General features: G+C 40.8%; 1 protein-coding gene across 31 annotated transcripts in view; it reads left to right on the forward strand.

The window, feature by feature from the left end:
- The window catches only part of LOC137992201 (cartilage oligomeric matrix protein-like), an 80,104-nt gene that overhangs the window by 51,833 nt on the left and 14,106 nt on the right, over positions 1-14,165 (forward strand). For 14 of the 31 annotated variants that reach the window (XM_068837370.1, XM_068837371.1, XM_068837373.1 and 11 more), the window contains 9 exons: positions 1,304-1,391; positions 3,866-3,990; positions 6,733-6,787; positions 7,112-7,251; positions 8,368-8,508; positions 8,709-8,777; positions 9,247-9,408; positions 11,406-11,510; positions 13,797-13,904. In XM_068837370.1, coding sequence (XP_068693471.1) covers positions 1,304-1,391; positions 3,866-3,990; positions 6,733-6,787; positions 7,112-7,251; positions 8,368-8,508; positions 8,709-8,777; positions 9,247-9,408; positions 11,406-11,510; positions 13,797-13,904 — 993 coding nt within the window. Of the gene's footprint in view, positions 1-1,303; positions 1,392-2,284; positions 2,327-3,865; positions 3,991-6,732; positions 6,788-7,111; positions 7,252-8,367; positions 8,509-8,708; positions 8,778-9,246; positions 9,409-11,405; positions 11,511-13,796; positions 13,905-14,165 lie in introns of all 31 variants that reach the window. The other 17 variants (XM_068837359.1, XM_068837366.1, XM_068837362.1 and 14 more) reach the window with 2 other exon arrangements.

Consider the following 14,165-nt stretch of genomic DNA (forward strand, 5'->3'; position numbering starts at 1 on the left):
CTTTCGAAACCGAGTCAAAATCGATGCGGTTTGAAAGTGTTTACACAAAACCGTTTTCGCCAGAAAATCGAAGTCGTGATGGTATAAGCGAGCGATGCACTACATGCTAAATTCACTATTTTGAATTGAACACTGCAAATTTCGCGCCAAAATAGCCATAACGTAAAGAGGAATAACGCAAAAAGGCATAACGCAGAAAGGCATAACGCAGAAAGGCATAACGCAGAAAGGCATAACGCAAAAGGCACAACATAAAATAGCGATAACGCAAAGGCCCTTTGAAGAATGGAGACTAGCTGTGTACTCCGTAAATAATTTCAGCTCTAAAAAAACGTCAATTGATTGTTCAAGGGAAAGAATATATAATCGCTATCGAACTTTTTCTTCCTGCTTAAGTTATGCCTCTGCGCTATGGCCATTTGCGTTATGAGTCTTTGCGTGATGCCTTTTTGCGTGATGCCTACTTGCGTTATGCCTGTTCGCGTTATGGCTACTTGCGTGATGCCTATTTGCGTTATGCCTCTCTGCGTTATCCCTCATTCCGTGATGGCCATTTGCAGAATCGGCTTGTTACCACTCAGCTTTGGATTGATGCGTTCATGATTTGGACGATTTTATTTCAAATACTGATCATTGAATTTTGTCATAGATATCATATACCTCCATATACAGAGATTCTAAAAGCTGACGTTTCGAGCGTTAGCCCTTCGCTGTGACGAAGGGCTAACGCTCGAAATGTCAGCTTTTAGAATCTCTGTACGGTGGCCAATTTACATTATCAACTCCGTTGATAAAACCAAATTTTTGTATACTACTTCCCCACCGACGCAGCACCACAGTTTCTTTAGAAACTACCCCGTTCATTAAAAATAGATCGGTCTGTAAAATAAAAATAAATGGTGACATGTGTTTAGTATGGGAGTTGTTCGCTCCTAGCCATGGGCTCTTCAGTGAAACTATTCATAACTTTTGCAACGTGATTTTTAACTGCAACAAGACACTCCGTCTCTAGCGTTGCAGGCACATTTGTTTCTTATTTGGATAGAAAATATGCCATATAAATATAACATCAAGCATATTTTATCCTCAAACGCTTGCAATTCTTATTACATTTAACCCCAAGGGGTCAGGTTGCCGAGTGCGCGAGGGAACAGGTTAAGGGGAAATGGGTCGACATAAAAGCTCCTTTGCAATTCGACGCATTCTTCTTCCGTTCTTGCTCGGCCATTTGACGCGCGCTTCGTCGGCGTCGGGTAAGTCCGACCAGAGGAACATTGAACCTGAACTAATATCTCTCTTTCAGGGCATCATAGAGAGGATGTCTCTAATCTTCAAGCGGCCCATAACTGACCTCTTCAATGGACCAGAATGCGGCACAGGTCTTGGAGCATGTAATTACTATTAATTTATTAATTTATTATTATTATTAATTTAGTTATCTGTTAATTGCCTTTTAGTGTTTCCCATAAGGCGTATGCAGAAATGGCAGGCAGGAAATTTGTCTTTTGTCTTTTGGCCTATTACAGCCACTAGCCTCTGTCATTTTGGATCAGCATTTTATTCTGATTTTTTCTCCCTGTAGCTAGACTAAAACGATAAAATGAACAAATAATTGTTCCTACTGTCTTTTATGTTTGTTTCGCCAACGATAGTCTTCTAGACGGTCTTAAATAGTGGCTTTATTCGCCACGAGATGAACTGAAAAGATTCATTGTCAATTACTAGTTCAAAAGTGGCCTTTTGTCTCTATTCTCTGGAAAGCGCTCAGGCTTTAATATATTTGGTACGGGGCTTCTTGTTGATCATTATCAGTAATGCAGTGTTGTTAATCTTCTTATAAATTACTATGCGGCAAAATTTGCAAAAATGCCTGTACGCCAATGCGCTTAATCGAGCGAAGTATCATTTAGTTCAGTCCGTGCTTCTTAATTGGTTTGCACTACTTAAGCTACTGACATTCCCATGTAGCGTTGTCCAACAGCGGAGCTCCCGAAAGGCGAATACTATTAAAACTCTATTAATTTAATACACCACTGATTCTGCTTGCTGTTGAGATGAAATCGCAGAGACACCTATTGAAGGGCATTCTAGGAGTAAATGAACTTATACTTTGACTCCGGCACCAAAAGGAGAGGTTTTTAATAGAGGATAAAAAACGAAAGTTTCATGCGGAGCATCGAGTATTTTGCTTCAGCTTTCTTTGATCGCTCGCTCCTTGCCCTCGTAAATTCCTGTCCTGGAGCTTTGACTAGATCCATGGAAGTATATTCCTTTTTGCTTGTAGTACGACCAAAGATCTCTACGAGGGTATTCTGCCACTTCACTGGTACGTGTCCACGCAAGTTTCCAAGCGACTACTCGAAGACACTTCTAGGATTTTAAACACAGGTGTGACGTACATTTGTACGCACGCTTTAGCTCAGGCACGTTATTCGCTCATCGTCTCTTACCCCTTGTTCTAATCTCAGTTTTAGGCCTACATCTCTTTCAAAACACCAAACATCCCAATTTATCCGCCACAACACCGCCTATTTGGCTTTAAGCGTCTAGGTTTTCCTCTTTCGGTCCCTTGACTTGAACTTTTCTTCACCTTACTAAAGCTCATTTCGATTAATTACTTAATCAGATTAATCCGTGTTCGTTGGCTTTCTTGACATGCTCTTGAGTTTAATTCAGCCTCTAATTTTCCAGCTCTTAGCGCGAGTGGCATTGCTGCTTTTGATTCGCTAACATAACTAATGCCTCGAAAAAAGGGACTGCTTATTATTCAAGTTGCTTGCTAGCCTTCATGCAGGCTTACGGCTCTTTTGCTCGTTCGAGAAATGTTCCTTCCATGTTCGTACGCATTGGTAAATTTTTCGTTGGTTTGTTCATTCGTTCAGTGATTCGCTATTAATATTTCATCGAGACATATATTTGATTCTGGGAAAAGCAAGGAAAGAAAAGAACAAGGAAAACACGACAACGGTAACAACAGCTATCAAGTTAATCAATAATGTGCTTGGGTTAACATTCAAGTCGTAGCTCGTCTTTCGGCCGGCGCGGGAGCTCCGCTGTTAATTAAACATTTTATCCTTTGAGAATTCAGTACAGAGACCGGGGTCCGTTGGGCTTATTAATTTTGTCATGGGATTGCGAGAAGTATGTTCAAAAATTTCATTATGCCGGCTTGTGTCTAGCTTAACCCCATTGTAGATTAGAATAGACACATACTTTGACTTGCCAACTTCATGTTACGAGAAACTGACGGAGTCATGCGCCGGCCGTCTGCACCCACCACTTTTCACCAACATACGCTTTTTGTTCGCAATTTTGTTTCCAGCCATTTTTGTTATCAGCTGCTTGTCCCTCTTTATTTGGAACTTGGCGTCGAATAGTCGCAAAAAGGAGGTCATACTTTAACCCACAAGTCTAACGGCATGGGTAATTTGCAGAGAGCCGAACGCTGAATATCGAACGTAGGTCGTTAAATTTTTAAAATGGGTTCTTGGACTAGATATAGCCTGATGTGCATTACAACAATGAGAGTCTTTCGCGTTCAGAGTTCTGTAGAATGCCGATTCCATTAGGCTAATGATTTCTATTGACGTGGTTATATCGGCCAATCTTTGTTATGATTTTACTTAAATCCTCCATGCCAGTAACGTTTTGCTATGCTCTTATGTCACCCCCAAGGATAACCTCTTTGGTTTGCGCTTTGCGCAGGAGTTGCACCAATCAGATAATATTATTATTGTTAATAATGATAATGATGATGATGATGATATTATTATTATTATTATTATTATTATTATTATTTTAAACAACAATGTACCTTGTAGAAACATTTTCCACATTCACTTTTTTTTCGTTCTCTTTTTGATAGTGAAAGTTCCACAAAAAGCCCCGCAACAACCCAAAGAAACGGTGGATTCCGGCCCTTTTTCCCACGAGGTCGTTTACGATTTGATAGGTCTCATAAAGGATCTTCGATACGACCTTTCAATGCAGGTACCTTCTGGCGCATTTTATATAACATTCACAACAAGCGAACCTGCCATTAGAGAGATTTGGCATCTTGTCATCGTGTTTCAAAAGCCGGGCAACCAATCCGTGAATTTGCATGGTTGTCCATTAGGAAACCCACTTCGATTAAATGCACGCCGTGTTGAGAGGCTATCACATGGCGATCGAGCTCGAATATCCCATAGTTCTTAGTGTGCGCCATTGTTTTTTTTCGCGGAGGTCTGGTTTTAAAGTGCCCATGTGATCAAAAAAATCACTTCCTTTTTTCCTTCAGATTTTGAAAGCGTGTTTGCTTAACACCTGACTGGCAAAATTTTGAGCTTTGATTTTTATCCAAAGGCCGTTTACTTTGAGTGTAAGTTTTGGATTTCACGGTCCGCCATCACTCACGTTCAAAACTGACCGATTGGACCTCAGACGGTTGGATCCAGGGAAAAGTGACGTCAGAGGCTCACTAGCTTAAAATTTCAGCGTGTGAACGCAGCTTATTATATATGCAAAGCGTGAGTTTAAAAGTCTGAAAGCCCAAAACCCCCGTGCTGCATATTAATTCTGCGGCGTACACACGTATTGCATTCTTAAACTAGTGAGCCTTTGACGTCATTTTCTCCTCGATCCAGCTCTCTCAAGAACATAATGTTAGTAATGGCGGACCATTAAGTAGGAAAATTACAGTTAATATAAAGAGGTGTCTTTTTGAAATCAAGGCTTAAAACGTGGGTCACTTAGTGTTTTGTTAACATAGTTTTGAAATCCAAAGAAAAATATGAATTGATTTTTTGGTCACAGGGGCACTTTAAGTTTTGGCATTTTCAAAACGGCATCTTCGATCTCCCTCGCCTTCGTATGCATTTTGTGATATTGGCTATCTGACATTAGCATAAGTATATAGGTGATTGTTGAAAATCCTCTGTGCTGATTGGCTGCACTTGTGGTGATTGTTACGACACAATCGCCTAAGCGGTTTTTTTCAAAATGGCCGGCGTGTAGTGTATTGTGTGACCTCATGTGTCTTCATTTAGCGACGAGGCTTTCAGATGGCGACCTTATTCGGTAGACTGAATGCGTTTGACCATAAGACAGACATTTGGGAACACTATACGGAGGGGGTACAGACAGCTGGAAGCTTTTAACCGAGCTAAGGGCATGCTTAATTCCTTTGATCTCTTTAGCTCATTATGACCCCAGTAAAGAACTTGTATTAGGGAGCTTAAGCACGCGCGTTTTTGAGAGGCGGACGGCAACCGGAAGTGAGCTGTTTTCCCTTTTAACTTGTCTTCACACAACTACATTTACATTGCTAAGTATCTTTTCTCCATTAGAGATGATAAGTATAAAAATCTGGGAGATACCACTCTCCTGGCATGCGAAACAGACCTCTTTCATAATGGCGGCCAAATAAATTTTCTTTTGTTTTAATGCTAATAAGCCCTACTAACCTCACTAAGATGAGCAAATTTCAAAAGAATATTTGTTTTAAAACGAGGGCAGTAGGTCTAATTAACAAATACAAAAGAATGTAAAGTTGGTCGCCATTTATGAAAGTGGTCTATGTTCTCTTCCGGTTGCCGTCCGCGTCTCAAAAACGCGCGTGATTAAGCTCCCTAATTCTCGTGACGCCTCGTCTTACGGATTGGGAGCAGTTTTGTCCCACATCGCGGATGGACAAGAAAGGCCTACCTCCCACGCCTCGAGGACGTTATCTCCTGCTGAACGTTACTACGTACAACTGGACGCGGAAGCAGCTGCGGTGATATTCGGACGTAAGAAGTTTCACCAATATCTGTTCATGACACGTGACGTCACACAATGCACTACAGGCAGCAAACCGTTTTGTCGAGGAGACAGACGAAGAAATTTAACAAAGCGAAAGTGGTTCAGCGTTGTCTGTACTCTTATCGACAACGATATTCGTCATCACAGTGGCCAAAATGCTGTATACTCACGAGGCACAGTCAATCAGATTGCGATATTACAAGCAATTGTGGTAACAATTGTTTTAAGGAAAATGGATATTTTTTAAATGATCACCTATGTAATTATGCTAAAACAATTATTCACCTCAGGCTCGGTGAATATGGTTATTAAGCGAAAACGGGAGGCTTGAAATATTCCCCAAAAAGAGGGGAGGTTTCCTGCCAAAACGGGTGGGTTGGAATATCAGCAAATACCTAAAGAAAAGAGAGAGAAGTTGGAGTAGGAGTTTTTGTTTCTTTATGATAAGCTAGCCGCGGCCTATCGTTTGACATCTGAAGTTCCGCGTAATGTGATGCTTACTTTAAACAGCGCCTAGTTCTGTGTCTTGATAATCGTCACAAATCAGGAGGTTTTTCACGACGAAAACCCCTTTTTACACACGCACAAAGTTGGCACGGCACTCCAAAAAAGCGGCACGGCACCAATATTTGGAACACCGTACCCACCTCTAGATATGTTTTCGGTACCCGTGTGATCTCTGTCGCGGGCGCCTAATAATGACTTCTGTTTGCTTTGTATACATACGAAAGATTTACCGTGCCAAGCCCGAAAAACATGTATATTTCGGAGTGCTTTGTCAGAATTTTGTGCTAGTCACTAGTGTAAAGCGGGCTTAAGATGGCAACTACAACGAACACAGAACAACACAGTCGATCGTGCTGCATGCTGTACGGCTTTTTATATTACGGCACATCTAGTTTTCTTTCAACTTGGATGTTGAACATGATTGAGTTCCCATTCGTTTTGTAGGTGGCCGAAATCAAGTATTTACGAAACTTGGTGCAAAATTGCCAAATGTGCAGAGGTAAGAACAAACTATTTGTGGAACATAAAATATTCGTGGTTCCTAGGTCAGCTCTTTAACCACTCTGGAGTGGTTCTGCCATCTCTGTGTAGCGTAGGTAGCTAATGTCCCTTGCCCAATCACATTTGTCCTCTGCGGATCATTGCCAGGTCTTGCCGCCATCGATGCGTCAGGTTTTTATCTTTAATTTTTAACTCGATGAAACATTTGGAATTTACCTATCATTTGGTTCTTGAACGCTCCTCATTAGCATGGAGTGAAATTCGCAAAGACAAATCCAAAGTTCGTTAATTTTGCTCTTTGCCGTTTTTTTTTTTTTTCAAGTCCAAGACTTCTGTCGTTTCAAGCCTTGCTTTCCTGGAGTGCCTTGCTTCAATGATCCAGCCACTATGCAAGGATTTGAGTGCGGTGAATGCCCGCTCGGGATGGTTGGAGACGGTATCAACTGCACAGACATCGATGAGGTAAATGTCGATAGAAGAAAATGTAGTAGAGCGGTTTTCGATCGAGTGTCGAAAGTAATTAGCGACTTGCTTTGCTTTTGCATTACTTCACTCGGTGATTGGTTCAAAGTTCTCGCGCCACTTTTTCAACCAATCAGAAGTGAAACCAAAACCAATCGTGGCTCGCCCGTGCACATTTTCCCGCGCTTTGTGTCGGCTACGTGTAATTACTTTGAGTTTTGATTGGTTTACTGGATTGTCTCCGTCCTTTTTGATTGGTCAAAGTAATTGCTTTGGTTTTGGTTTTACAAACTCGATTGAAACTCGCTCTAAGCATCAATTGAATACGTATGTATGTGCAGACTTGGTTGCTGCGAGCACTGGTGACCAGCTTACTCTTTTTGACATTGGGAGCTCTGCGTCTTAAATACCAGGATTTCCAGTCGATTTTTGGATTTCACTAGACGAGCTCACAGTACACATGCCCAACGGTTTTTATGTATGCATTTTTCGTTTCTTATTTCATATTACCTTGCTGTTACATTAGTTTCCAACTTCTGTTTGTGCAAGAGACCTTTTATTACTATTGGTAACGTTTGTTGATTCCCATCGTTAGAGTAAGTGATTCTTTTCTCGCTGCACTTCACTTTCTTTTATAAATTGCTAGTATTAAATATATCTGTGTATGAAAAGCCAACTGACTTAAAAAAAAAACGCATCTTCAAGAAGTTCTAAAACAGTCAAGAATTTTTTGCCATTTTATGTGTGATGGTAACTCGTTTCACAGTTTAGCGGCCTGTTTCTCGAAAGTCCCGAAAACTTTTCGGGACCTAAAAGCCATCTCTGAACCTGCCATCCGCTTCTTTTGGAAAGCCGATCTTTTTAAAACATGTTTTCAAGGTAGCAAAACGCAAACTGTCTGTGAAATTTCACCGCTTAAATCCTCTCCGTTCTTGAGTTACAGAGGGAACTGTGACACCCGAAAATGGCCCGTAAAGTTTCGGGACTTTCGAGAAACGGGATCCAGGCTCGAATCGAGAAAAGAGCTATTATTAAGAGCCGTTAACGTTTTAAAAGCAGATTAAAAAGCGCAATAATTTCAGATTTTGTTGACTTCGTTTGTTTCTTGTCTCCAAGTGCACGCTTGGTGACCCTTGCCATCCAAGAACCATGTGCCAAAATAGAAGTCCCGGATACTGGTGTCCACCATGCCCTGTTGGGTTCTCTGGCAACGAGATCCATGGTATCGGATTGTACGCAGCCAGGACCAATAAGCAGGTATGAAAGATAAATATTTTATTTGACTCGTTCGACAGTTTAGTCTTTTATTTTGAACTTATTGATGTGGTTGACAAAAATTCTTTCATGCTCCATTTGGCAGGCTTGCACGGATATTGATGACTCGTTCGACAGTTTAGTCTTTTATTTTGAACTTATTGATGTGGTTGACAAAAATTCTTTCATGCTCCATTTGGCAGGCTTGCACGGATATTGATGAGTGCGCAGAAAACCCGTGTGCGAAAGAAGTAAAATGCGTCAACACAAATGTAAGCTTACCATTAGTGAATTTAATAGTTTAAACAAAACTTGGCTTGTTTGTTTTTCTTCCCTTTGTCGGGTTCTGGTCTGTCCTCTTGGAGGATCTTTTCTTTCATCTGACCGGAGCCATTCTGTCTTTATATTCCATTTGTTGCGTCTGCCGTATTGTTAATTAGAAAGGTAATTTAGTCATTCTATTGGGCGGTCGGGTTGTCAGATGTTGAGCCAGCTGATCAGGAAGCCGGTAGGTCGGTGTGCCTATCACTCAGACATTCGAGCAGTCGCTTGGTTGGTCAGGCAGGCAGGCAGGCAGGCAGGCAGGCAGGCAGGCAGGCAGACAGACAGACAGACAGACAGTCAGACAGATACTCTGTCACATTCATTCATTCAGCTAGTCAGTCAGTCATTCGGTCAATAAGTCAGTCATTGAAGATGACCGATTTTCTGTTTTCAATTTTTGTTCATACTTTTTTCAAGGGATCATTTGAATGTGGAGATTGTCCTCCTGGTTACACAGGCGACCCAAGATCTTCATGTTACTATTTAAGCTACTGTGACCCTGACGATCCGAAAAGCAATCCATGCAGTCAATACGCTAAATGCATTCGATTAGATAGTGGCCGAGACTACATGTGCGAGGTAAGCAAATTGAATTCTCTCTGAAAGGGGCCTCAGCCATTTTGTACAAAGGTAATACCTTGAATAGGTCGGCACGGTAGCAGAGAGTTAAAGCAAAGACAACGGCAACTGGCCGCTCTGAAGAAAACGCCACTTTAAAAAATAACTTGGCTTCGCGATCGTTTCCATCCTGTTCAGGTTGTACAATTCGGGCGAACCATCCTATGGATCTTTGCAGTAAAGACAAAAAATGAAAGCTTTATTGCTATGGGTTTATCTTGGCGCCAAAATATATTTTTTTTCTACGCTGTTGTTTTGTACAGTACAACAGTGTACTCTAATGTCGCACATGTAGCACGACTGTTTTCACTCTTTTAATTAATGATATTAGGAAGTTAAGGAAACGACGACGGCTAAGGAAATGAAAACATCACGAAACAGTAACATCCTTGGTTAATTAAGAGAGGGACGCATTTTGGCACATTTTTGTGCAGTATTCTAGCGCTATAGCACGTAATTCTTGATTATTCCGTCAATATACCGGCGAGCTACCCTGTAACTGTATGGGTGCGCACGGTTTAAAGTGAAGATCGAAAATGAACTGTTCATTTTGGTATACTCGCGTTGTCGCCAAAATCTAAAAATTGGTGATGTCACGGTGTTGTTTTGTGGAGTACGACAAAGAAATGCACGGACGTCCGTGCCGCACGTGCAGTACAAGTATTTTTCCTTTTTTCATCATTCATGCTTTGTGGCGTTGTCGTTGCCGTTGCCGTTGCCGTAGCCATTAGGGAGCTTAAGATTTTACGACGGCGACGGCAACAACAACGCCTTAAAACAATGATATCATTGGTTAAAAGAACATAAATAATCGTGCTGCACGTGCAGCACGGATTTTAGGACAGATTCTTGCAGTACTCTGCGTAAGGACGACGTGAAATCACCAAATTTGAGGTTTTGACGACAACGCGAGCATGCAACAGAGAATCTTTCATTCTCTATTCTCACTTTGTAACTGCTCGTACCAATTTATTTTTAGGATACTTCGCCCAAGTTGTAAAACGTGAACGAGATAGAATAACCGCGAAAGAATTATGATAAAGCAAAGTGATATTTCGATGTGACGTTTTCGTTGAAGTCGCCGTCGTAGATCTTAAGGTCCCTATTAGAGCGTTCAAGAGGGAGTTTTAGCAAAGACGACGGGTACGGCTACGGCAACGCCACAAAGCAAGAATATTATTGGTTGAAAAAGGAAAAATGCTCGTGCTACACGTGCAACACGAATTTCCGTGCATTTCTTTGCCGTACTCCACAAAACAACAACGTGAAATCACCAAATTTTAGGTTTTGGCGACAACGTGAGCATATAACAATGAAACAGTCATTTTCTGTTTTGACTTTAAAACCGTTCGTACCCATTCAGTTACAGGATAGTTCGCCTGTATTGTACAAGGTGAACAAGACGGAATAATCGTGAAATACTTGCGATAGCGCTAAGTTATATTTTGGACTGACGTTTTCGTTGCCGTAGCCGTCGTCTTTGCTTAAACTCCCTAAGATCTACGACGCGACGGCAAAGAAAACGTCACAAATTTTGCATATTTAATGAGCAACAACAATAGCTTAAACGATCTGCACGTGCATTTTTTCATTTTTGTACATTTCTTTGACGTTTTCGGCAAATCTGCGACGTGAAATGACCATTTTTTAAGTTTTACGAAGAACGTGAACACAAGGCAGCGAATTTGAGTTTTCTGTCGTAGCTTCAACACCGCACCTCCTAATTCAGTTCCTGGAAAGTTGCGCTAGTTTTTAGAACTTAGACAAACCGAAATAATGACGAAAAAAATTAATAAACTTAACGTTTTCGTTACTGTCGCGTCGTAGATCTTAAACTCTCGTATCACCGCTGCTGAAATTCGCTAGCGAAACAAGAGGTGATGATAAAGACGATGATAAAAGCAATGCGAGAAGACGTCATCCCACTGTGTTCATCAATTATTCATCTTTGTTTTCAGTGTCGTAGAACATACGCTGGAAATGGTCATTTCTGTGCCCAGGATTTAGACCTTGATGGTTACGCCGATGTTGAGCTCAACTGTTCGGATAAAGAATGCCGTAAGGTATGAATTGAGGGGGTCTTCCGGAAAGCATTGTGTTTTTGGTCACTTGGGATTAGTCTTTATTTGGAATTGTTTGGTTTTCTGTCGTTTTTTCTTTTGTTTTACGTAATTTCTGCTCCGGTACCTGCAGAAGCTGCCCGCCTCACACCCACACTTTTAACACCCGGTAGGATACGACAGCCTGTTATTAGAAAGACGTTGGACGAAACTTCTTTTGAGGTCTCGTTTTTTTACCAATGTGGCCCGAGTTCGATTCCCAAACTCGGCGTCATATGTGGGTTGAGTTTGTTGGTTCTCTACACTGCTAAGTGTTCCTCTTTTACCAAAAAACATTTGATTGGCCTGCTTTAAATTCACATGATTCGATCTGATTTGCAGCCCTCCCAATTAGTAGAGCTCTTGTTCTTAGCTAAGCATGGGTGAGACTTTGAGAAAGTTGTAGTTGTTGTTATTACGTATCGTTATTCGTCTGGTCACAAGTTGATGTAATGCCGTATTGTTATCCTGTGAGAGCGGGAAATAACTAACAGGCAAGGATCCCTTAGGAAGGTCTCTCCGTCATTTAAGTTTCCTCAAAATCCTAGCTGTTGTCATTAAGGTTGTCTTTTTTTTTAGGAATACTGTTTCAAGTTCTTTACAACGGTCTTCCATCCACTTCTCTCAATCGTTTTGACACTGAGTAAAGGGCACTGACAACGAGTGGGATAGTTATTACTGGGATTATCATTAATTATTATTATTATTATTATTATTATTATTGTGTCATGTTGTCATGCGTCCTTTGACGGTACATCACATACGTCGTGAAAATGTAACAAGAGCAATATCTGAACAAAGGCGTGGTAAAAGACATTTTTAAGAGAATCGAATAGATTTATTTATTGACATTGGCTCGGAACACTCGGAAAGAAATCTGAAATCTCCTAATCTATGAACCTCGATTACTAGTTCGGATGCTCTATCATTGAGCTGCGGTGGACTCTTGTGAGCTGCGAGGCCACTAAATTAGGTCCGTGTGGCTTCTTAAGAACATCTACAACACTTCGCTAGTAAATCACATCCAAGGTGTTAAAGGGAACCTCCACTTCAACAAAAAAAATAACTTTAAATCACAGGAAGTAACTGTTACAGTCAAGTCAGTCTAAAATATTTACAAAGCGGAAAGCGTTTGTATCCGAAAGAAATAAGTTTTAGAATCGCCTAGTTTTGTTTTCAAATTGTGCGGGCGCCGCCATCTTGAATAATTGTGACGTGTTACGGTTGCCCTATTGTTATTAGACAAAATCTCTTTGTGTCAGAACAATAGGGCAACCGTAACACGTCACAGTTATTCAAGATGGCGGCGCCTTCGAAATTTGATATAAACACATTAACAAAAACAAATTTCGAACAAATTTGTTTGTAAGCTAAATTTTCTTTGGTTTAAACTTATTCTGTAGTAAGAGTGGAGGTTCCCTTTAATAACATAAACCTTCTCCTTCCTCGCTTTGAATGTTGCATTTACCGGTTGGTTTTTGCACTCGGAACCCATAAACATCAACATTGAAGGAAGAGGGGGCAAATTTTCGTCTGTGTTACAACATTTGTGACGAAGACTTTAACACTTCTCCACCTTGGAGTGAAACATGAAGATCTTACTCTGGCGTTAGCCAGACGATTTTACTGGTCAGTTGGGGCACTTTGTTTATGAAATAGAACTACATGCTGTCCAATTTGGAAATAATTGGATGAGAAAAATTCTGAGGACAGCCAAAATTGGACGAGGCCGTAATCCAATTATTTCCAAATTGGACAAGCATGTAGCCCTGTACCTATTAATTTTATAGCTTCCAAAAACGGTTTGTTATCACTGTTAGAGACCATTAGTTTAAAAATCTGAGAGAAACCACTGTCCTGGCCAGCTAAATGTTCACTTCCGGTGTAAATGTCGCGCGCTTAAGCTCCCTTATAGCTGCAACCCGATTGGCCAATACTCGGTTCTTTTATTTATCTTGACATTTGATTGGTTGATGGAAAGTATCCAGATTTTTCTCAAATTGGACGGTTTGTTCAAAGCTGAAAGTAAACGTTCCAGTAAAAACTATCCAATTTATTTTAAATTTGGACAGTTGGCAAGAATTAATATAAAAAATAGATCTGTTGGCAATATTGGATTTTGATGCAGCTATATAGTTAAGGTGTGAATGGGTGAATTAATCACGAGCGTAGTCTTGTATTTTGGTGTTTAATTTTTCAAGGGAGGGCCCAGACCATTACTTATTGTTTGTTTGTTTTTCTTCAATTCAGGACAACTGTGTGTTGATTAAGAATCCCGATCAATCAGATGCTGATAATGACGGCATCGGAGATGTTTGTGATGACGATCTGGATGGCGACGGTATAGGAAATGACCAGGTTAGTGTCGATAGCTTTTTCTTTTTGTGTTAATTATCGAAACTGCATTGTATAGTAAGCTCAATGCTGCACGCATTTGGATTGGTTCTCACCTATGATCTGTTAGAGGACAGACGCATAGCTGACATCATCATAAAAAAAGGAAAAAAAAAAACGTTTAGTTCTTTATTACGCAAAAGATATAGATTCCACGTTGCCGTGCATCTGGTCAGATAGATCATACGAGACATCAAAATGTGGAAAGACAGGGGCCCATGACTA

This window comes from Montipora foliosa, chromosome 2 (genome assembly GCF_036669935.1).
Source record: "Montipora foliosa isolate CH-2021 chromosome 2, ASM3666993v2, whole genome shotgun sequence".
Lineage (NCBI taxonomy): Eukaryota > Metazoa > Cnidaria > Anthozoa > Scleractinia > Acroporidae > Montipora > Montipora foliosa.